General features: G+C 40.9%; 2 protein-coding genes and 1 non-coding gene across 3 annotated transcripts in view; 2 read left to right on the forward strand and 1 right to left on the reverse strand.

The window, feature by feature from the left end:
• Positions 1–386: 386 nt before the first annotated feature.
• On the reverse strand, positions 387–6,581 carry LOC105462710 (calpain-D-like). The gene is made up of 11 exons (XM_011709525.1): positions 6,196–6,581; positions 5,346–5,704; positions 3,860–5,238; positions 3,427–3,666; positions 2,943–3,335; positions 2,552–2,853; positions 2,419–2,455; positions 2,003–2,328; positions 1,570–1,912; positions 1,292–1,470; positions 387–1,221 (listed from the first exon to the last, which is right to left on the reverse strand). The coding sequence occupies exons 1-11, from the start codon at positions 6,579–6,581 to the stop codon at positions 1,041–1,043; spliced, it is 4,125 nt and encodes a 1,374-aa protein (XP_011707827.1). The 3' UTR covers positions 387–1,040.
• Positions 6,582–7,570: 989 nt separating this feature from the next.
• On the forward strand, positions 7,571–7,643 carry Trnar-ucu. Its single transcript has one exon. It is a non-coding gene; the product is annotated as a tRNA-Arg (tRNA).
• LOC105462711 overlaps positions 7,595–24,455 on the forward strand; it is a 45,004-nt gene continuing 28,143 nt past the window's right edge. Inside the window, exon 1 of the mRNA XM_011709527.1 lies at positions 7,595–7,787. The gene's annotated coding sequence lies outside the window, so the exon portion shown is untranslated. The remainder of the gene's footprint in view (positions 7,788–24,455) is intronic.

Below are 24,455 nucleotides of genomic sequence, written 5' to 3' on the forward strand. Positions count from 1 at the left end.
CATACATTGCATAGAATGGCAGTGAACGCGTCGAGATACTTTAAAAGTTTCAAGAGAGATCTGTGGTACTCTCTTTTCTTTCCGTAGCTACACGCTACATCCGTTTTAGTACACAAGCTCTCCATTCATTTGCGAGAGATGGAAACAACAAAGTCTAAATAAACGTTCTACCCCCTACAGTCAATACATATCCTCAGTGTGAGATTCCAGCCACTTTTTTTTTTTACATCGTGCATATATTAAATGGAACTAAGAATCCAAGTTTTCTCAAATACGGGTTTCAAATACGGCCTTACAGCAATAGGATCGGCATGTAATCGTCATTGGAAAGATGTCACGATCCGCGTAATCGTACTACATTCTAAGCAATTCCAAAAAACAATGTGTACGGTGTTCCACACACATCCTTTGTTCTTTTAATGTCTCCTAATGATTTCATTTTATATTATATTATTATGTAATCTCTTAGGTTTTGTCATTTCTCTTACGACGCTTAAATGTTAAGTTGAGAAAATAATTTTTTTTTTTTTCGTTTTATATAACAAGCAAAATGTTCAACTCGTTTCTTCATAAATATTCAATTTTTCATAAGTCTTCTTTACGGGGCTCAATGGTTCCAGCAGATACACTTAATTTGCACGTGAGTTTTATTTTACTTTTTTTTGTTTGTTTTAGGTTCGTCCTCCCGTTAGCGCGCGCGCACGCGAAGTGCATGATTCACTATTTACTCGAAAAAAGTACTTTTTTTTTTCACTGGGTCCAGAACCATTGTACGTTAATTGTTATTTATTGTATTACGTCCAATGCTGAGCATGTTGTAACGCTAAGAGCTTCCGTGGAGTATCATTGGCTAGAAAGCACAAAGAATATTCTAATGTTCTTCAGAACGTTCTATAGTACGCTGAAACATTTCTAGCTTGCTTTGGTTTCCTTCCAGTCAATTTCTCGACGTCACGCGTACGAGAATCGTTGCCGATTACGATCGGCGACCCTTTCCTCGAATAACGGCCTCTTTTGTTGAACGTTTTGTGTTCCTTTCTTCACGTTATTAAGCGAGGACTGTGCAAACCTTCTACCTGAGTATCGATTTGGGGACAATGTTGTGTATCAGGTGGTCCCCAATCGTGCAAATTTCCACTGTTAGCTAATCTGTGCGTAAGTCGATGTGCTATTGAGAAACCTCCGCTACCTTCCAACTGTGTTAGAACTATGATGACTTGTCTGAAATCAATGTGTCAATGTGAAATTTGATCGTGCTGAATGAAGAAATAAAGTCTTAATTATATCTTACCTGTGAAGGGGAGGAACACTATCGGCAGTTCTGAGTTGTCCTCTCGTGGACACGACGTTATAGCTTTCATGGCAGTCGCATTTTACGTGAATCCACTTGTTTACATGACGATTTTCGACCATTACCACTAAACCGGCCCATCCCTTAGTTAAATAATAAGCAGTCATGCCTTCTCTGCCCTGTTATAATTAAGATATTTGTATTGTTAGATATTTACATGTCGATATAATAAACTTTAGAAAGAATTTTGCTTTGCAAAATATGACGTGACGGCTTACTTCGTGCCGTTGTCCTTTAGCCAACGTTAGACTTATGATAGCATCGGCTAAGACAAAAGCGGGCGGCGAGATCTGCTCGACGAGAAGTCTCTTTGAGCTGTGAATAGCGAGAACGTATTCCGGATAACTAGATGTATCTTCCATTCCGGTGTGCCAATGATTGAAGGCTAGGCATACGACGATGTACAGATCTCTCTCCAACATCTTGTGACAGCCGACAAAACCGCGCACTTGCCGCTTACTGTGTTCCACTAATCTACCGACTTCCGGAGCGGCCGGAGATCTTGTGCGAAAAACTACTACGCATAAGTCCAGTTGAGAACGTTGCGATTTTTCTGAATTTCTAGAAAATTATATATACAAAATTAACATATCAAATTAATATGCCAAAATTAATATGTTCACGCGCGATCACCAGATTTAACCGTCTCACCTTTGGCCCTCTTGAAACAGCGTGAATTCCGTTTCGGTGGGTTCCAATACTGTCAAGAGGACGCACGACAAATGTCTGAGGGACGACAACGGAGGGAGAGTGCCGCGCAATCTCACTTCGCTCCATCCGACTCTCGTCTTGCAGATGTCAATACAATCGAAGTACTTTAGAACGTCGTCGAAGGATATCCAAAAGACGCCATCTGAAGCACCGTGCGGCATAAGCATTTCGCGTAATTGCGGAGTCCATATAGGACTGTCGTCCGACCAATCGCCTTTCCAACTATAATGACCCCAAGGATTGCGTAGTCGTAACAACCGTATTCCCTGCGTAACAATCGCGTGACAGGTATACTCGTTTCAAGTAGGATCAAATAAAGCGCCAAGCCAATGTACAATTGTATGATATACACCTACCTGTACGTCACGGACATCGAGGACAGAATATGCGTGTCTGGAATAGACATTTTGATTAGAAACATTTAAAAATAATACAAAAGAAACGAAAATCGAATCCAGATATCGTGAAATAATTAAGTTTTCAATTTACCTTGGCCTTAAACCTTTGCGCTGGTATTCCTCCTCGTCAACCTTCATATTACCGCCACCACAGCTAGCACCCATTAAAAACATAGCCTGCCTCGAGGATAAGAGTTGTGCCCATATTAGGTCCCTGTCGAGTTCGTCTTCGCTTGGCAATGCTGAAGGTTGTAAAGGCACGCTCTCACACGGGGCACCAGTTAATGTCGCTAGACCTTCTATAGCACGGCCGGATACTAAGGCCTCGTAACAACCATGTATTTTAGCAACTGCTTTTTCAATTAGCGGCACCCAAAGTTGTTTTCTTTTTGCCTTCAATATAAGACGCACGTGTCACTAATGACATGTATGCACCGAAATATAGAGTATAACGTACTTTTGTGTAATACATGGACATATACCTGAGAGTACACTAAGTGGCCTCTCTTATCACAGGGTAATAGATCATCAACGAGTACCGTCGTCCATTTTCCATCTTTACACAGTCTAACTTGGTAAGCACCCTCGGGGCATGTCTCTTTCATGACCAAAACTCTCCTCACGAGCTCGTCACTCTCGGCCAGAACAGCCAAGGCCGACAATAACCAACAATTTCCTAAGACACCTTGCGAGATATCAGAAGGTAGGGGTGTCCTAAAGACAGCCCAAGGCAGTTTAGAATCGACACTTGAGTCCACGTTAATTTGGTGTGGCCTTCTCCACTGGACGACGTGGTTATCTTTCGTATCCGCGGGGTTATAGTACAGGGATTTCGGTGCAGGCGGGAACGAATCGTCGACGAACGGCTCGTTTGTCTATAAGATAAATGGAAGAGAAGTGTTAGGTCTCATTAAAAATTTATCGTTCTACACGCCTACAATGCGACAGCTAAATTTGTGCCCTCACCTCCTTGCAATATCGTACAATGCGCTCCCACTTCTCCAGCGCGTCTCTTTCCTCCAGCTGTCTGAGATTTTCCATCACCACGCTCTCCTGCCGCTGTATTCTAAGAGTACTGGTGCCCGACTCGAGAAGCCGAGGTACCCCTCTATCTCCAGACACTTGGGACAACGACTTCGAGCTTTGGCACATCTCGCAGATAACAGTTGTACTCTTGTTCTCATATGTGCACACTTTACATTGCCACTAGACATATGAAGAAAACGTTAGAGATAAAAATAATGATTCTCTAGTTTGTCGCGCGGATGGCAAAGCAAAGACTAAAAAGAGTAAGGCGAATTAAAAATTGAGGCAAGAGCGAACCAGTCGAGAATTATTATGCTCCCGCCTATAACTTATTTTCGAAGAATGTCATAAAAAAAAAAAGATAAATACTAACTTGAGTCTGTGAAGGATCTCGGGTTCTCGAGTGCCTTTTATCACCTGCCGAACCCGACGAACCGTTTCTTCTTACGGAATTTCTGTGCCTCGGGGTAACCGCTCTGGAATTCGTCGGGGTTGAACAGAGCCGCGGGCTCGGGCTCCGTTGGCCGAAGGCCCTATTGTCTTTCGGGACCTCTAGAAAGTCCGCCAACGTCTTGCAGGCGTTGCAGTTTTGCGCGGAAAGCGGATTCCTCAGCGTGCACGACGGGCACACCCAACTCTCGCCCTTTCGCAGAGTGGCGTCCTCCAAATGCATGATGCTCTTCAGCTTCGAACCGCAGCAGGCCTCGCACGTCGTCCTCGACGCGGCGTTCAGTAGGGTGCACTTTTTGCACGTCCATACCGGTGACGGCGGATCGATCTGATCGTCGAGATCGGATTCCGCCGTAGCCAGAGTGGCCGCCTTCGGTGGTATGTATCTGACGCTGTCCCTCGACACCACGATCGGGGATTGTGCATGCGTCGGATAGCCGCTCGTGTCCTTCGTGACGGTTATCAAACTGGGCTGCGTTAACGACGGAGGTGATCTGGACGAACTGCAAATGTCGCAACCGCTGGACCACAGCGGATTGTACGCGTAAGAACACTTTCTGCAGGTCCACATGCGCTTCAGCGGGCTCATCCGGGCATTCGACATCTCACCCACCGGACTGGTCGCCTCGCTATGCGCCTTCGTTGGTACCAGACCTAACTTACTGCTCTGTTTCTTTGGCAATGGGGGCGGTATGTCGGGATCCGTGATCCCGATGTAGGAATACTTTGGTCTCGAGTTGAAGCCAATGGAATGCGGCGGTACTGCGGGCGGTTCCTCGTCGTTCAAACTCCTACGATTAACAGTCTTCTTCTGCGTCACGCTCGTTACCGAATCGGCGTCCGAAAAGGATCTCCTGTAAGACAGCGGCCCGGCAGACGATAACGCGCGCGGTACCCAGGCCGGTACACTGATAACCACTCCGCTGCAAGGCGCAGGGCTCCTAGGCGCGTCGCACGCCTCGCATTGCTCCAAACCGGGCGCATTGTCCAGCGTGCAATTGTCGCAGCTCCACAAGCCGTCATCCTGGCGCGCTTCCGGCACCACCAGGCTCGTAGGTCGTTGTACCATGTGGTCCGACAATTTTTGAACAACGGAGCCGTTCGATAGCGAACGACTGACTTTAGACTTGACCCGCTCGTACATAGACGGGCTGTGTCGCTTTGGAGAACGTTGAGAGGTATCGCTATTATCTGTGAACGGAAGCGTGGTAGACTCCATTGCTCCAATTGACGGCAAGATCCAGTCTTTATGGTGCCCTCTTCCCCTTTGGCTTCGGCTTATGCTAGTCAACTGTGCCATGCCTGGAAAAATTTTCAAGCAACAACTCTCAATAATCTAGAATATTTTATCATGACTTTCACAACGATCGTGTGCGATACTTCAACAATGAAACTTGTGCAATACTCACCTGCAATATTAATTTTATCATCGTTACCGGAGCCACTCTTGCTAGCACCTCCATCTAGGACGTTGGCCAAAAGTCCAGACGTTACTTTAAAACGATTTTCTTTATGCAGATTAATCTTTCTACTTTTGCGTGCGCCAATCTGCTTTCCGTCGTTTTGAGCTATCGACGCACTAGCATCGCAAGCCGCGCAAACCAATGAGCTGCAATTATTGTCCAATAGACATCGAATACAAGTCCACTGCGTGACTAAAGAAGGTAAGGACGAAAAACGCTTCAGCGGTTTCCTGTCAGAGTTACCACCCAACGAGTAACAATGAGAATTCTTCCTAACGTCGGCTGCAGACAAGTGTCTCTCAAAACTGCAAGTTTATAGGAACACATACTATAAGAATATACAAAATGTTTATTCGCAATAAGGATAAAATTTCAGAATAAGAAAGTTTACACTTTAGAAACAATTGTTGGACATTTCAGAAGAAAATTAATAAAAGAATCTCAATCAATGTTTACTGCAAACTGCATATTTACAAACAGTATTAGCTATTTAGCTGTCAATTAATTTAATCTCTTGTTTTAAATTTGAGATTTCTCCATTCAATGTAGGCATGTTTAAAATAAAAGTTTTATTTAGCTTTTTAAATACTGATTCAATTCCAATCTTTACAATCAACGTAAACAGAATGTAAGAGACCTCAGATATCGTACTCTGTGATAAAATTATGATATCTTCAAAGAACTCGTGGGTACTCATGTCGAGCGATAGGATTGTTTTCGAGCACATGTGAAACACACGGAGAAGAGAGGCCAGGAGAAGAACCAGGAAGCGAGGGAGTAAAATCTCGATTCTCACCCTTGCGAAGCGATACGTCGGGACTGGCCAACGGACTGTACCTCCGTCGGGTTACGCGTCAATCTATCTGTCCTCGGCGGTGGCGTCGGCGGCGTCGATTCCCCGGAGGAGGCCTCCTCCCTAGCGGAGCACTCTCCGTCCTCGCGCCTCCTCGTCGAGCGTCGCGCGCGTTCTTCCGCGTGCGCCGCGACCGCCGCTCTCGCTCCCTCCTGGCGCGCGCTGCCGCTACGCTCCGCGGCACGGTCCTGCTGCTTGCGATCGAGGCTGGCCCTCTCGTCGCTCCTGAACCGCGTCAGCCCGCACCTGGCGCATCTCGCGCTCTCCGTCGGATTTATCAGGGCGCACTCCGAGCAATGCCATTGCAGCACCGACGCGATCGAGCCCATTCTCCACGCGTAGTCATGGCTCCCCCGCTGCGCCGCTCTATATCACCACTGTCGCGACCACGGACACGACGGCGTCGACGACGGCGTCAACGGCGGCAGCGACGACGGCGTCGACGGAGGTGGTAGCGGCGGCGGCGGCGGCGGCGGTGATGGTGGTGGCGGTTGCTGCTGCTGCTGCTGCTGCTGCTGCTACACACGGAGCCGGTACCGCGGGTATAACGGCGGAGGCAGCGATGTCGATTTTCGACCTCAACCCTCGCTCGCTGTCCGCGCTAAAAACACCCGCGCGACACTCTCCTCTTCCCGTCGCTCCACGGTCCGTCGCCGCACGCTGCACGACGGGAGGGACGCCGCGACGCGACGCGACGCGAGGCGACGCGACGTGACGTGACGCGACGCGACGTGACGTGACGCAACGCGACGCGACGACGCGGCCGCCGGGGCGGGTGGCGGTTAACGACGGCGATCAGCGGTGCCGCGGGACGCGTCCTCCTCGTCGTCGTCGTCCCGAGGATGTCGCCGTCGTCGGTCGCGACAGGAGCCCGCCGTTCTTTGTCATATGTTCCGCGACGGCCATCTTTCCTGTCGGATTCCCTTCCTCGCGGATAGCCCCCTGCCCCCCACCACACTCGCCGATCGTCGCGAGTGTCGCGCGACCATGCAGCAACGGCGCGAAATCGCTCGCCGCCCCGGACGATATTTTTTTCAAAGACTTTAGAATCAGCTGTACTGTTTCGACGTCAGTTCCGCTTACGAATCAGCTGATCGATCTACGATTTTACTCGTAATTATCGCAATGTTCCCACAGTCCATGTCCTTCGTTTTATACAAAGATATTTCCGTGTACAATCGATTTGCGGTCGATCATGAGATTTTTGTGAACACGTCACTGGATATTTTAATTGCCACGCGCACTGGCGACATCTGTGAAGGAAACGTCGAAAGACGTGCAATTCCTATTGTAGCAATGAAGGCGATGAGCTTACCAAGTCCCTGTGGCGCAGAGGATAGCGCGTTGGACTTCTAATCCAAAGGTCGTGGGTTCGATCCCCACCAGGGATGGGACGCGAGCGGGATTGAAAAACCGTTTGTAGTTATTTTTTTTTCCATGTATCGTTTACGTCGCTGCCGGTCGAATTGTGAGAACGAATCAAGTGTCAATGGCGGAAGCGTTTGGTTATGTCGAGCCGGTTATTCATCGCTTCTGTAAGTAATGTTATTTTCTTGAGTCTTGTGACGACTCGCGTTCACAATATTATCGCTTTGATAAAGATACGACATTCGGGAAAAACAATCGCATGACTGGAACACTTCGTTCTTTCAGTGCGCTGGAATCGTAAGTTTTTTAACCTCTATGACGTCGCGTAAGCCTCTGAAACGATCACCATGTCGTGTAAATAAAAAGAGTGAAAGGCGAAAAATCTATAAGCCTATTATAAAGAGAGGCGCTACTTTTTTTTTTTATAGAATATTTTAATAAAGAATTGATCGCCGTCGCGCGTCAGTTTACGTCAATGACGTTATCGGAAGAATTGGGTTCGATTTTAGCCTGCGTGTATATAGATTTATCAGAAAAGAGCCGAGCGCACAGTGTATTTGTTCAACCTCTATAAATATTATACTCACAATTAGAGCCCCTTTCGATCAAAATATATATCCGTATAGTATAGGCCGGGACAATGAATAGGAACTTATCTTCATTGAGGCTCTTTATTAGCAGAGCAATATCACACAGTATGTACATACATATATGGCCCGCGGTTACACACACGTGTGAGAGCATTGGCCTCCGCAAACTGTCGACTTCGGCTTATCTCGCCGGCAGGGCAGACGACTCTATTCCAAAAATTCTTACGTGTCCCAACCATTTATTAGCATATCGGCAGCTGTTGTCTTCTTGCGGAAAAAAACCACAAAACAGCATTGATACGTTAAACGTCCGTATGTGTATATGCATGTGTCTGGTATGAAATTAAATATCTCCCGTTAGATTAAAAAAAAATTCGCTTACAATATTAAATATAAGTCAAACTGAACATCAGGGTGTCTGCTTTCTGAAAATATCATATGTATCATATGTAAAATGTCTCGGGGAATCTTATTAAAGAAGGAACATAGGAAAGATTGTTATTCAAGGAATTCGCGGACGAAGATAAACGACGAGATTTTAACATACGTTTGATCATCCATAAATACTCGGCACCTCATTAAGGGATGACACACGAAACTCTCCGTTTTCTGGGCCTGTCCAGATTTGTTCCTCCGAGAACCTCACGGGCATCTCCTTTTGGTCACCGAGAGAGAGAGAGAGAGAGAGAGAGAGAGAGAGAGAGAGAAAGAAAGAGAGAGCGAAAACACCCCAGTCGGTTTATTTACGGAAACGCCTCTTCTTTGCCTCTCACCGAGAGGCGCCTTACTTTGATTGCACTCCTAACAGTGTTTCAGTTTTGTTCGATTTCTCGAAGCGAAAATAATTCTGGAGCAAAGGGGGTCTTCGAGCGTAAAGAGCAGGGAGTGAAGTGAATAAAAAAGGATTAATTAGAAAGGGACGCGATACGCCTTGTTTCTGTAACTGCAATTTTTCATCTCGAGCAGCAAACTTTTATATTATATTTTTACATCTCTCGTTGTTTTCCGACCGGGCGTAAATTTCCAACAATTCGATTCGTGTAATTAAATAAAACGGTAAAGGAAACAATAACGTACGTTGGTTTCATGTCCAAATTTATTTTGTTGGAATCAAATATATATAAATGGGGATAAATGGAAATGGCGATAAATTCGTTTGCGGTCGATAAAAGCAAAAAATGTTATTTATTATACGCAGCGTTGTATACGAAATCTCTTTATGTTATTGACGTCCGCGCGTGCACGCGCAACGTTGTAAAATTACATTTTAAACGATACATTTTAAATTACATTTTAAACGCCTATCTTTATGTCAAAAGATATACCCGAGGTTACATTTCCATTGTTATTGCGACGGACAGCCTTTGCCAAGTAACGATGATAAACTAGAATTTTCCGTTTCGACGATATACCGAAACATTTCCATTGTATAGCTTGCCAAGTATAACGGTGACGGGGTTTCAAACTTTCCGTTTTGTCAACTCTGTTACCTGTGTGCCTCCATCCGGCGCGGGCGTAACGGGCGCGTGGGATCCGTCGAGCAACGATATAGCGTGATGGTGCTCCCGATTCTCTTCATCTTCCTCAGCACCGAAATGACTTCTCGGACTTTCGAATCGCGCGACGCGGACACGATCGGCGGCCTCGCTCGCGCGCCCGTTCGCCGTAACGCTCTTTGGAATGGAGCCAGTGCGATTTACTGCTAGACAGCTAGTCGCCGGCGTCCGCGGCTCTCCGCCTCGTAATCATAGAACAGCCTCATAAATAATTGCGTTGTTCTTCCTCCCCCATTTTTGCGGGAAGCAGCGGACACGGGCTCTTAATTAGTGGCTATTACCGCGATACAGCCGCGTTCTGCGATTCGCTCTCGACACCCGGGTATCGAGTATCGAGTTATGTAAATCGCAATTTGTCGCTGGCGACGGAAACGCGTCTTTAATTACATTACATATGGCTTGATGCATAGATCTGAATGCATCCATTGCAATGCGTTATTATGTAACCGCTGCAAATTATTCACTTAACTCTGCAGCTTAAAAGTTCTCGTATAAGTTACACTTCGTTTACGTTCGTCAAAATTCGTTAAAATTTTCTTTGCTATATGTTTTTGGCATTTCATAATTCTCAGCGCTTCAAGTGCGGAAATAAAAGATCTCCGTTGTATATTGTAATGCACATGTTTGTTAAACATTGACGATCGTGCTTATAATTAGAACAACAACAACAAGACCCCCTGCTGCTTGGAAAAAATTTAAATCTTGACAAATTGACGTTGCTCTACTCATTCGCCCTGAGTCAATTAACTAGATAACAAGGAGAAGGTCTCACATTCGAGCTCGTACATGGAAAATTTTCCGTGAGGCGATATATGTCATGAATAAACGTCGCATTTATTGTTTTCATATCTCGAATGTGGAGATTGTATTGAACGACTGTTGGTCTTTAATGTAAAAAAGAACGTATGCGAGTGCGATGTAATACGTCTTTGATACATTTGATAAAACTTATCTAATCAATCATTCAGACAGTTGCTTATAAACACACTTATACACACACATCATTTATAGATAGAAGCGTACATAATTATTATATAAGACAAATATTAGATTCGAAAGTGTGGTATTTAATATTGTTATTACAATTTTAAGATTCTTAGTATGACATGCTTGACCTGAATAAAGCTTTCATGAATAAAGCTTTCGATTAAATTATCATCGAGGAAAAGTCTGATATAGCTCACGAAAAAAAAAGTTAAACACTTATCCCGTGAAAATGCCATTATGCCACTCTTACGTCATTTATTTTCTATAACATTAACCGATGCGTGTCTAATAACAGTTAACTTTATGACGCAGCTTCTTCACGCGTCGACAGATTTTTCTTCGCTTCACTTTGAAGTAAACAGCTCGCCGCGAAGAAAACGGTTTAATGTCGCGATTATTTATAAAGAACTTTCTTCCGTGATCGATAATGTGTTTATACGAGAAAGCATCTCCTATACAGTTCTTATATTATGCATGCACATTTATTACATCTTTTATTTATTAATATATGTAGAATATTATGTGGAGCATATATAATATACATATACATATACACAATTGGAAAATTAGTGTTAAATTTAACTCATTTCATGTGTCCCAAATGGTCCACTTAAATATTTGTATTAATTTAGCACAAGATAAATTACAAAGTAACACAAATAGTATGTAAAAAAATTATTGCAGAACATGTAACACTGACACAGATTGTAAGCAATCTGTGAAAGCATATGTTTTCAATAAAATTAACATTTATAATATGTTAAATTACGTGTAATTTATTTATTTATTTAGTTTTAGAATTTACACTCAAATATCATAAAAATTTAACATAAAATTTTACCAATTTAAGTGGACCGTTTCTAGCACAAATACAAAATGTTTTTTTTACTGTGTATGATAATTCAGAATATCAAATAATAATTGATACAATGCCTACTACATGAGATATTATTATAGCTCGCTAATTTTTGTTTAAATCTGTTTTTACAAGGAATAATTATAATATATAATTATCTATAATAAAATTTTTTAAATTTGCTGTTAAAGAGATGATGCTCTCTCTCTCTAAAATTTTTCAAAACATTTTTAAAAAAGATTACTCACCCGAAAGAAACGCAACAATGAGTGCATGTCTCGCCACGATCTTACGTCATGCTGTTTTTACGAGTCGTCTCGATGCCGACATCTCCGCGGTCAATATTTACTGCTATCTCGCATCGCGGCGACGCAAAAGTGCTTTATCAGAGCGACCGTTCGCAGCCACGTATGCGAACCACGGAGGAATGGATGAAAACACGCGAATTATCCGTTGACGCGACGGGTTATCGGAGTGGCCACCGCAGTTTTCGCGAGCTATGATTACACGTAAATCGATATTACGTATCAAGCGGTCAATGGCATCGAATCCGGTTGGCGACCGATGCAAAATTCGTGCGCGCTATACGATTATTTATACGAGGAGCGAACCTAGAAGGCAGATCGCTCGACGTATTATCCACAGATTTATAACATTTGTAAAATTATGCTACGTATATATGCAAAAATATTCGTATGAACACGCGATTTTCAGCGTAATTTTCAGACTCCTGTTTTGCATGCGGCATTGAATATTCTAATTATAAGGCACCCCAACTCTCCTTTTAGACGCGATGACTTCACGATAAGTAGCGCGCGTCTTATCGCGCGAGCGTAACTATTTGCATAATGATAATGCGTCTCGCTTTGGCAGTAAATTATACACGTGAATCAGTGCGAGTTCACTGGATGCATTGCAGTTTGCTGGAAGCGTTTACGCGGCGTCACGTATAATGCGAGCTTTTTATCAGGGGGGAACGATGTATTTCCCGTTTCTAGCGGAAGTTCTTCTTGCGGCTTGGGAAATTTCGCTCATAATCCACTAATTAAAAAATTTCTTATTATCTCGATCTTCCTGCTTGATATAATGCGACATTTACGGCAATAATTTCATTAATCGACTCATTGCGTATAATTATATACAAAAGTATTAATAATTTTCATATATTAAATTGTAGACATAATTGTTTCTATCGTTATAAGTATAATATTATTATATTATTGTTTTGTCAGATTTATAATCATATAGATAGTATAATATATATTTGACGTACAACTATTTTCTATATTTTATACGTAATAATGTAATTTAATACAAAGTATTTGTCATTTTATAATTTATTTATCTATATTGATTCTTAATAAGTTCTTTTCTAATTTTCTTGGGACGACTTTCTGTAACGTTCTAGTTTTAATGCGTTGTGGATCTCGCGCGTATCGAAACCAAGTCTTCCAAGACTAATTGTAACAATTCCCACAACTACATAGATTCCGATCTGTCCTACATAAATTTCTGTGGTATTAATGCACGTGCCTCTCGTGTGAACAAACATGTCCCAAATACAGATGATCCTCACGATGCCTCATGTAATTGTTATTGCCAATTGTTTCTCAGTCCGCGTGCCGCGCGAGAAATACATAAATAAGCTATCAATTATCAAGTATGAGTGCACTTTGGATAATGTCAAGAGTACATTATTTCAATTAGACAAAACAAAATATGTACACCCGTGAACCTTTTTATTATAATTATAGCGAATGATTTTGATAACAAATATATATATATATATACATATATATATATATATATATATATATGTATATATAAATGTATATATCATATTATTTATATAATACAATTATATAAATAGTAGCATTAAAAACAAAAAATAAATATAATATTTTTAATTTCATATATATTATACGTGCAGCGAGAGAAATTATTTAATTCTTTATAAAATCCTCGGTGCAAGGTTATTGCGTATTACATGTGTAAGAAAGATATCAATTTTTATTTTTAGTCCCCCAACGTGACAAACCGTGTTATATGCACACCTCTGACTCAGTATAAGCTCATCGCGATCGCATCATATCGCACGTACTTAGTATGCGTTCAGCGTGGATCAATGCGAATTATGACTGAATCGTATATGAGTCAGCTCTCGATTTGCCTCGTCACGTTACGTTAAGCGTGCGGACTCTCTCAGTGTCTGCACGTGCGAATGAAAAAGTATCTGTCTGTCTGTCTAATCTGTCTTTTACCATATGCTTTTTAACGGAAACGATTTATCAGCTACGGCGATAGATATTAAATAATCGACAATCTTCCCCGGAAGCCACGGCGCCGCATCGGTGTGCTCACGCGGGTCTCGCGGCGTGAAAAGGCTGAGAAAACACGCGGGTCTCTACGTGCGACGATAACGCGTGATCGTCGGCAAACAATAATATGCGATAGTCTCGTTCCAATTAGCGGCGCGATTACGACGCGTCATTCATTTTGCTCTACGTTGAACGAAGACCCGAGGTCGGCGCGTGATTTCGGGCACGCGACGAGTCGAGAGATTTCGACGTTACCCTTATGGAAAAATACTGTCGCGAAAAGAAACGACCGGATGCAATTAAAAAACCATTCGAATCCAATGTTGTACACTATTCATTCCAATAGTTCTTTACACTCAATAATCCAGTATTTTTCCACAAGGGACATGCGACGATCTTGACATCTGTGCGTCTGTGATGATAAAATGAACAATTGAACAGGAAATGTGTATTTTTCCATCCTTATATGCTAAAGAGGGTTGTGCCGTTTTGCAATATCCTGACAGAACCTCGCCGCTGGCTAATAAACATATCGACATATTAGAAACCTGCGTGATCGCGTCGGATGATTAAATATACACACGTGCACGCGGCGCGCGCTACTCATTTCGAATCACGTGCGCCGAACGTGCGCCCGCGGGAGGCGTGTAAATTTTACATAACTTCCGAGATGTGCGTCGCTGAATTTTTGTCACGCGCTGCTGCAGAACCATCTTATTGCAACGGAGAGATAAAACGGCGAATGACAATGAGAATAAACGAAAAGAAGATAATATAGGATTGTAATAACAAAACGAAAGAAGGACGGAGTCTGGAAAACTAAGCGGAAATCGTAAGTGCGAAAATATTTATGCACCAGTAGAAAATTTCCTTCTTTTCTTATGGTAATAGAAGATACATTTGCCCACTCGCGCTAAAATATTGGCGTTGTCCACTGAAAATCATCGTGTTTGCGTCTCCTGTTATAAGGAGAAGATAACGCCTTTCCATATTTTCTTGAACATTGAGACTCCTATATCGTTTTCATTGCAAGTAATGAGCCTTTTTGAACGGATTTCATTATTTGCAATGAAAACGGAGATGAGTGTTATCAGATAAGAAGTAATAATATTTCTACAATGATGGCATGGAAAACACCGAGACAGAACTGATAACGAGAATAAATGAAAAGAAGCTCTACAATATATAGGACTGCAATGAGAATGAAAGAGATTTGAAGGCTAAGAGAGTCGCGAATGCGAAAATATTTATGATATTAAATATACTTCAAAATTCATGATTAAAGACAATTTGATTAGGATCATTATTATGATTATAATAAATAAAAGAAAATCTATAAATAATACTATATAATATATGATAATAATTATAAATGTATGTTATTAATAATAAATACCGCACATATTATAATATTCTATACAATTATTATAATATTATATACAATTATGTTATCTCTGTTAATGTGCTTGACTCGTTTATACGTTAAAGAGTATCTACAATTAATTTTGATTGATTTTGACACTAATCTTTATAAGCATTTGATTTTAACTCGGCCCCAAGAGAAAAATTTGAACTAGTTGAAGACGAAAGCTGTCAGTAGAATTCAAAATCGTGTTCCACACGCACCTTACTCTCTGTATTTATCCTTGGCAATGTTGACCGTAATAGATGCGACGCATTTGCCTTAGAACTGGAATAGACAGCACCTGCAGGCAGCCATAAAATCCTATTTCGGCGTCGGTTCGTTTCGGAGCGACTCGTGAGCTCATCCTCCAGTTGCGTCGTGCCGCAAACCTCTGTGCGTCATACCACCGTCCCTAAACGTCGGCTCAAATGCGCGAACGGCGTTGAAAGTGCAGCGAGATTCACTTTCTAGCGGCGAGGGTTATTCGGAGATCTCTCGCGGCGGGCGAAATGCGAGCCGTGGAATCCCACACGATCGCGTTACCGTGCCTTTACCTTCTCCATCCGCGTGCTCTCTCTGTCTCTCTCTCTCTCTCTCTCTCTCTCTCTCTCTCTCTCTCTCTCTCAGCTGCGTGTCTTTTGAAGTCCCGGTTTAAATGCGAGCTGATTAAAAGTCGAACTGATCAACTCCAAGTGAAAAGCAGAGAAACTCGGTGAAGCTATGAACTAATCATGCAATTCAATGTTAAAATTAGAAATTTAGAATGGAGTTGATCAGTTTGGTTCTCTGAAAGGCTGGCTATTTCAATATACGCACGTGCAACAGTACACGATATATCTCGAGGCATATTGCAGGAGATATTAATAGCGATAAATATCCGTTTTAGGCATGGCAAGGCTATCCGTCGTAAATACAGAACTTGCCTTTCGCTCAATTCATTTTGCTCGCTATTTACGTGAATGCTCCTGTCGTCTACAGTACGCGGTGATAGTTCGCTTGAGAGTTAAGGCGTGCAACGGCAAACGTACAATAGCTTTAAAAGTAACGTGTATTGAAGATATCTAGTTATATTGTAATATTAATATACCTTTCACGCGCGTGCGTGTCTCTCTTAGCGGTTGAAATGAATGTCGCTGAAAAAAAAAAGAAAATTAAATAAAAAATAAATGCAGTTGAAGGAAAATAAATCTTTACACTTACAGAAGAAAAAAACATTTTTATATGCACGGTCGAAGCTTGTTCGAAGGAAGATATGAAAATTTCAAAATCGTTTTAAGACAATAACAAGCTAAACTTAGAATTTTTTAAAAATGTTTTGTTTTCTTTTCAGATAATGTATTAAAAAAAAAGTAGGAATATACGGAAGAATATTGTCTATACATTATGGCTTCCGTCTTCTTTTCAGTCAGGTCGACACGGGTCGATTCTCGATTTAGCACAGGTTATTATCTCCTTTAGGCCCTTAAATTATACATCCCACAGAGGAACGCGTTCGACATACTTGTCGCACGACCGCGCGCAACAAGTCAAACCGAATGCTCGATTCGTGGTGTGATTTATTATAGCGCCTAGCTGCGAGACGAGCGCGTGCGTTCGTGCGGCTCCCGAATCGCATTGCCTGATATACGAGCTGGCGGATTACCGGACGATGATGCAAGGCGCCTCCCTATGTTACGGCGTACGTGTGTGCATGCAGATAACCGCTTTGTTAAATCGAGTGGAAAGGGGAACGTAAAGGTCAGCACGGTGCCTCACCTCTCGTCATCGAACGCAATTTTCTACGACGCGCATCGAGTCGCCCCGAAGGGCAGAGCCCGCGGCTGCGACGCACGATGAATCCTTATCCCGCAAACGAAATGGTTTACTTGGAACACGACGAACGTACGACTTCGCCAAGTTCCGCGATAAGGCGAATATGGCGGAAATGTCTTATCCCAACCAATTCGCGTGTATTACGCACTATCGTACTAGACCTCGGGACTTTCAATGTAAATAATGTGCGCAGTTGCGGACGAAAAATAGTTACCTAAACAATTTGCCCCGTGTGTGCAAAATTCCGACAAAGGAAGTTTGTTTCGACGACATCACGTACAATACCACATTGGAAGCAATTTGACATTAACGACATATAAGTTAAAAACATTCCGCTAGTCAAGTTTCCTTTTTTTTTACTTCCCTTTTGTCTCGCTCGTTTAATTTAATATCGAATGATCTGTCGCTTTTTAAACTTTTTAAAGAGTCCGCCATTCGTCTTTATTCTTAACACTCTCAAATATTGATATAAGTATAATTCTCAAGCTTATTTATTTAGTTTTTCATTTTTTATTCTTACCCTACAAATATAGAATTATAAATCTATGATTAATTTGTAAAAATTGTTAGAGTTGCAGTTTAACGAATGAAATTTAGTATGTCAAAAATAATCTCTCTCTCTCTCTCTCTCTCTCTCTCTCTCTCTCTCTCTTTCATTTACAAAAAGTGTCCTAACAGACAAAAAAAATTAATTCTTTGATCTTATCAGTTTGAAACCTTATTGAATTAATTGTTCATTCAGTAAAATCTCACTACTCTTTAGACGATAATGGACTAAAATATAATTCAAACTAATTCAAGATATAATTATAAAATAAATTGCAAAACTTACTTATGAAACTTTAGAAATCGTATCTCCATTTATGTAATGTACGTAACAACGATAAAAATTAAAAAAAAATATACATTGAAATAAATTCTCTCTTTTTACTTATTCTTTTTATATAGATCAATTTTATCGTGAAACAAAAGTTAATGAAAGTTTAAAGTGCGCTGCACAAGAACTTTATAATTACTTTATAGAGCATAAAATAAAAGTTTAAATAAATTGTTTTTAACATTTCTATCTGTTTTCAATGTTCAGTTTTATAAAATTTTGTAGTTCCTATTCTAAAAACAGAATTAGAGAACTGTGTAATGCGTTAAATAGATAAAATAGAATTTTAAGCAAATTGCCTTAAATTTCTGACCTGTATAGAATCCAATGAATACGTTGGCGTTAGTGGTCATGCAGATAGCGTTCTAGTCTGCCAATCCCGCATCACGAGTTCAAGACGGGTTCTCTCCCTTTAGGAAGCTAAAATACAATTTCTCTTTTCTTCTTCTAGCTTCCAGTCTCAAAGTGTTATCCGTGTGTGCCTTATACTCGACACACGGGCGTCAAATGAGACTAATATAAACGACTTGTCGGACCGAACTCCAAAAGCCAGTATTCTTTGCCCTTTCATGGTACGAGTATTGGATAAATCGGTTACAATCTCTTTTTTTTCCTTTTTTTTTCTTCGACATGAAATAAGAAACGATGAAAATACAAATGCACTCATTCATGCGTTAAATATTAAATTATAGATATGAAGAAACTTTTTTAAAACACTAAAGGCCTGAACGTTTGCGAATATAACCAGTTGCAACATTTCATCGTGTCTTATTGATTTACGCAACAGTTGTATAACAGAAAACGTAGCAACGAAATTTGTATGGCAAAAATTTGTATTTATCAATTAAATCACACACATTCTCAGTTTGGCGTATAACCTTAGTTAAGTTTTTGTAAATTTATTACAAATTTACTCAGAGCTCGCGCAGTATTCAACTGTATTTCTTTGAATTTTCTCAATGAATTAGCTGCATTTTCGAAATTCAATAAGAAATCGTCTCGCAGAATTTCTCGAATAGAAGAATAATAAGGCAAAGCAACGATTTATTATATTGATTAAAATCAACACTTTCAATTGACATAATCTATTTACGATAAAACAATAAAGTAGTGTAGCAGTTATCTAAATCTTATTGCGAAAAAAGCGAAATTTAATTGCAAGGTTTGAATGTCGAAAGTGAAATAGGCACCACGTGTGAGAAGCGCGTCGCATACAATTGTTGCAGAAACGCGACTCCGTCGATTTGCCGGACAAATTGCGTCGCAGCAATTTTGCTTTTCCGAGTATATCGTTTCCCTTAAATGAAACATGTTGAAAGAGAGCCGCCTACGTACTCTCCGTTAATTCGATAATCGATCGTCGTCATATGTCACGGTCATTATCGAGGCGACCGCGCGCGGCTAAAACTTGATTATCAAGGGGCAGCTCCGCGCGTTCTAAAGATAGAGGAAAGCAGGACGTGCAGTATTAAGATGCAAAAAGAGCATTTGAGATAACTTGCATGCCGAGGTGCAATCACGCCCCGCTATAAGCAAACTTCTTTGCGAGATTAAAAGCTTTACGACGGACAGGCAAATTACTTCTCGTTAACATTGAAAAACTCGAGGATGTATATGAGAACCACCGGTTTTAATCTGAATCTAGTGAATACATTGATTGTGCGGAATATATATAGAGACAGCCATATATCACTTTTTTCTTAAAAATTTCTACATTGACACAAAACAGTTTGTAACTCCAAGAACATCATATTTCTTGCTGAGATCAAAGGATTGATCGAAGTGTGTGAAATATTATATCCACGCGAGCTTTGCAATACACTGCATTTTCTGCGAATTTAATCTTTTTTATAGATCTTGCGTAATTTCTGGATTCTAAAATATCTGTGAAAATGCATTCGTTTTGAGGAAGACCTTGACACGCATAATTGGTTTCATTAGATCTGCGTTACATTATGCACACGAGTTCCTCGAAGAATACGAACGTCTAAGTGCTTCTTCGAAGCAAGACATCGATAAATGGCATCCCTGACAGTGAAGATTTGGCACGGCAGATCCTCGCCGGCACGACTCTACCTCTCTAGCAGTGAAAGTCTGACGAAGTCTCGCGAAGCGAGACGATAATAATCAGGACGGGATTAAGGTACACTTCGTGAATATGCGCGCAACTAATTTACGAGTAAACATACCGGAAACATACCTAAAGATTTTACGTTATGTAGTACAGACGAATCGCTAATTTTCCATGACTGCATTGTTGTCTAATTAAAAATGATTGAAGAGTTGCGTATAATAACGACGGAACTTAATAGTGCTGTTTCGGAAAAATACGTACAAAGAGAAACGAAACAGTTTAACAAAGACGTGAAAGCGAAATTTAAATATAAAGAACAATAATTCTACTAACATCTAAGTAACATCTAGATAAATATGCTAATTGTATTGAATAAATATTGTCTCGAAGTTTTAATCTTGCCGTGCAATTGGACTAGGTAACTTTTTATAATCGCAAATTGGACATACATAATTCTTTTCTAAATTTTGAAATTTTGGAACTACAATAAGATAAAAGAATTAAGCTTAATTTATGCAATATTATTATCATACAAAATATTATTCAGTTCGCATATATGCTATTCGAATCTTGTAGTTCGTGCTAATCATCTTGTTGACTCGATATAAATGTTCTAATGAATGTCACGCTCGCATCAACGTACGCGACGGTGACATTCATGTAACCATAAGTTTATATCGAGTTATTTAATGATGAAGTAAATTATAATTTTCTCTTTTTGATAAAAATATGTATATTTTACGCAAGCGTTATTTATTATAATAATATAATAATATAATTTATAATAATACAAAATAATATAAATTATAAATTTAATATTAGCAAAATTATTTTATTTTTTTTATTTTTGCTTTTTAAACACGAGATTTATTTCGCTGTCATTTATACCACGAGATTATTATATTAAATTTTGCTTACATTGCGTTTATTATTGTCTCGCGCGCTCTCGACAAATATAAAGAAAAAAACGAATATATTCGTTTGCTCTTCTAAAAATTCCATATACAGTGGAAAAATTCGCAATTGCTGTATAACGATCCTGCCGTATTAACCCGGGGGGGGGGGGGCTGTAATCGCGCATAGTAACACAACACCGGAATCACGTGTGAGAAACGAGCGGCGGCCCGTCCGGTGAATGACGGTTTCGTGCACGTACGTGCGTCAGACTGTACCATCCCGTGCGATATGTACACGAAGCACGCGCAGACACGGGACTTATATTAGCGACTGGACATGTTAACAAATTAGACCGAATGATTCCGAGCAACGTTTAACGTGTACGCGGTCCACGATACGGAGTCGTGAGTTTTCGCGTTTGCGTCACGATTGTTGCGTCATGACGTTTCCTTGACGAATATCTCTTGCGACGATGTTAACTATACCAACTGTTTAATATTTATTCCATCCCACGCCGTTCTTGACGATACTCACGTGCCATCGAGAGCTGTGTCGCATGCGTTTTTCAATTCTTGCGCAATAGCCAGGCATTCACAAGCGAGATTGAATGAATTTAAGGGATGAGTAATATAAGGGCGAAAATTAAGGGCAAAATTCTTACGAATTCGCGAAAACGTGAGATTTTACATAACATGAAGATCAATTTGACACTTGTATTGTGACTCATCGGAAGATATTGTAACACGCGTTTCCTCATGATAATAAAATACGTGTTATTTGTCTCAATGTCGGGCTCGCATAACAAAGGAGGCTGACACAAGCGGCTACGCGCATCCATGGGGAGCGTTTAGCCAATTAACCCCGCGTGAACCAGACGGACCCCCCTATGAGGACTGTTTATCGATACTACACGAGTAAAATCAAATAGACGCCGTCGTCGAAGTTGCACGAGAGAGTATCTACACGCGCACGAATTTATACATCCGCACACGAGTTACATTCTGCCCACTGATAATTAAGCATATTACGTCATTTGACAGATATTACGCATACCAGACGATACACAGGGTGTCCCTATAGGGCACACGTCCATTTCGCGTAACACGAATATATGTTATTTAATTTGTCGATCGCAGTATCTTTGCCAAATAGATAAATTTCGTTTATCTCCGAAAGTAGGCAAAATCGGGACACCTCGTATATTTCCGCGACACTACAGTAATGTTGATCGATCTGATTAAGCTCTTGTACCAGCCACGTGTTTGATGATATCTCGGGTATCTTAACAAGTTTGTTAATTACCAAGCCGCTTTTCTCGGTAGTGATTATTTTTTGTCGTTGATGTTCCAATCGGCATTACGAAACGTTTGGTTCATCACCGCGGTTTATTGCATTCGCGAGACAGCGGTTACGAGCTTCGACTTTCGCAATAATAAACCTCGAATTATGTAAGGACCGGAGGATTCGCGACAAGTAAAATGATTAATCTGAAAATCTGTGAGAGAAGATTGCGAGAGAAACTCTTGATTTTACAATTGCGTAGCATAGAGTTTTGTTTTTGAAAGTCAAGCAAAACACGATTGAAAGAAACACGTATTTGTAGGCCCAATTTGTTACGATACATTCAACGACAGGAGGAATCACAGAAGCCACGTATGTATTATGGAATTGTTCGGAATGGATTCCGATCGGAATGGTTCAATTATTTCCTACATTTCTATTGCATTTTCTAAAATGAAATAATTCCGAAATCCATTTCGAACAGTTTCATAATCTGTGATAGACTATTTCACCCTCCGATGAAATGGTCTAATCACAATTTTTGACTGTCCGAGTTAATCCGTCGCGTCATGTGCACGCGCTTTTAATTGATTGATTAAACCCGGATCGTTCCGGCCACCGCGAGTTTCCTCGTGACTCACACGTCACTCGTTTGCGGTGTCAAATTAATTAATCCTGAAACGCCAATCGCGTGCACCCGCCCCGTTTAGTATCACGTGTGTCGCGTTGACTCGCCGTAATTCTCTCTTTCTCTCATCTATAGAAGCTTCACGCGAAATGCGAGTCACGCGGCTTCAACGCGCGCGGCTACAATCACGTGAGAGAAAAGCCTCTCTAGGACCGCCGTTGCGGAAAAGTTTTCATCCCAAGGCCGATAATCGCGCTTTACGGATAACGATCGCACGGATCAATCGGCGGTCGCGAGATATGGGGATCACACGCTCGGCACAGAGGTGACATTACTGAAAACGTCTGTGTCTAAATATGACTCTGGAGCACCGAGCGCTTGTTATTTCCGTCGTTTTCTTATCTCGGAATTAACAATGCGCGCGCGATAAGGATACGGCTAAATGCATAAGCTTAATTGCGATCGATTAATTGTTACCGCGAAGATAGCGGGAAAAAAAGTTTCACCGATATATCGTGCGACATCAATGACGATTAAAGAGATTCGTTGCCTGGAATTTTTTAAGTGTCTACCCCGATTATATTATCGTTGTCAACCGCTCGGCGATAATTAAATATCTCGTGGACCGTCTGTTGGGAAATTTTCAAGCATACATACAATACATAAGATATAGCAAATAAGTTAATATAATTTTAACTGTAGGTGTATCATTTAAAAAATGATACATCTTACAATTAAATAATAATCAATACTAGAAAGAATATTAATGATAAATATATCTTTCAATTTGAGCGCGTGGATAAACATGTGATCTCTTTCGTTTACGGTAATTGAAAATATCACAATAATATTTGCTTGAAAAGACTCTCGTTGCTCCTTTTGTCTCCATTTTACTCCAAATTTTAGCTGTGTTTCTTTAAGCGCTGGAGAGCCAACCGAACGATTGATGTTATTTCCACTCACATTGCCGATCTATCTGCTTTCGAAAATAAGTGCATGATTGCCTCGTGAAATGTATATTTTAAATGATGGGCTTCGTCCATTATAAGTTGTCTCGCAATTTACGTTTAAGAGAAACGCACTTATTGTTAGTCATTTCCTCTCGCATTAGCTATTTTGATAAATAAAAATATTACTCCTTTGGCAAAATAAGAACTGATGTAGTTTATGAGAATTTATCACTTTAATGGCCGGTTGTTTCACCTTCCAATAAACTATGTGGTAATTTATCTAACGGATAAATGACTGTACAACCAACGCTGTTGACTCAACATTCACTTATCTATTAGATAAATTATCGCACAGTTTATCCGAAAATGGAACAACCGATCCTGAATAAGATAAAAAATGCGTCGTTTGTTTTTATTACTAAATTAAAGTAATTAAAATAATTAATACACTTTGTTTCAAAGTTTTTGTATGAAAAAATAATTCCCGTGTTCACCGTAACGCTATATCGTGTACAATGCCGTGTACGAATTGGGTCAGACGTCCAGGTTCTTGATCTTCTTCGACGCGTGAAATCTGGGGAGATCAGTTGGGAATTAATTGAGA

This window comes from Wasmannia auropunctata, unplaced genomic scaffold (genome assembly GCF_000956235.1).
Source record: "Wasmannia auropunctata unplaced genomic scaffold, wasmannia.A_1.0 LD336095.1, whole genome shotgun sequence".
NCBI classification, from domain to species: Eukaryota; Metazoa; Arthropoda; class Insecta; order Hymenoptera; family Formicidae; genus Wasmannia; species Wasmannia auropunctata.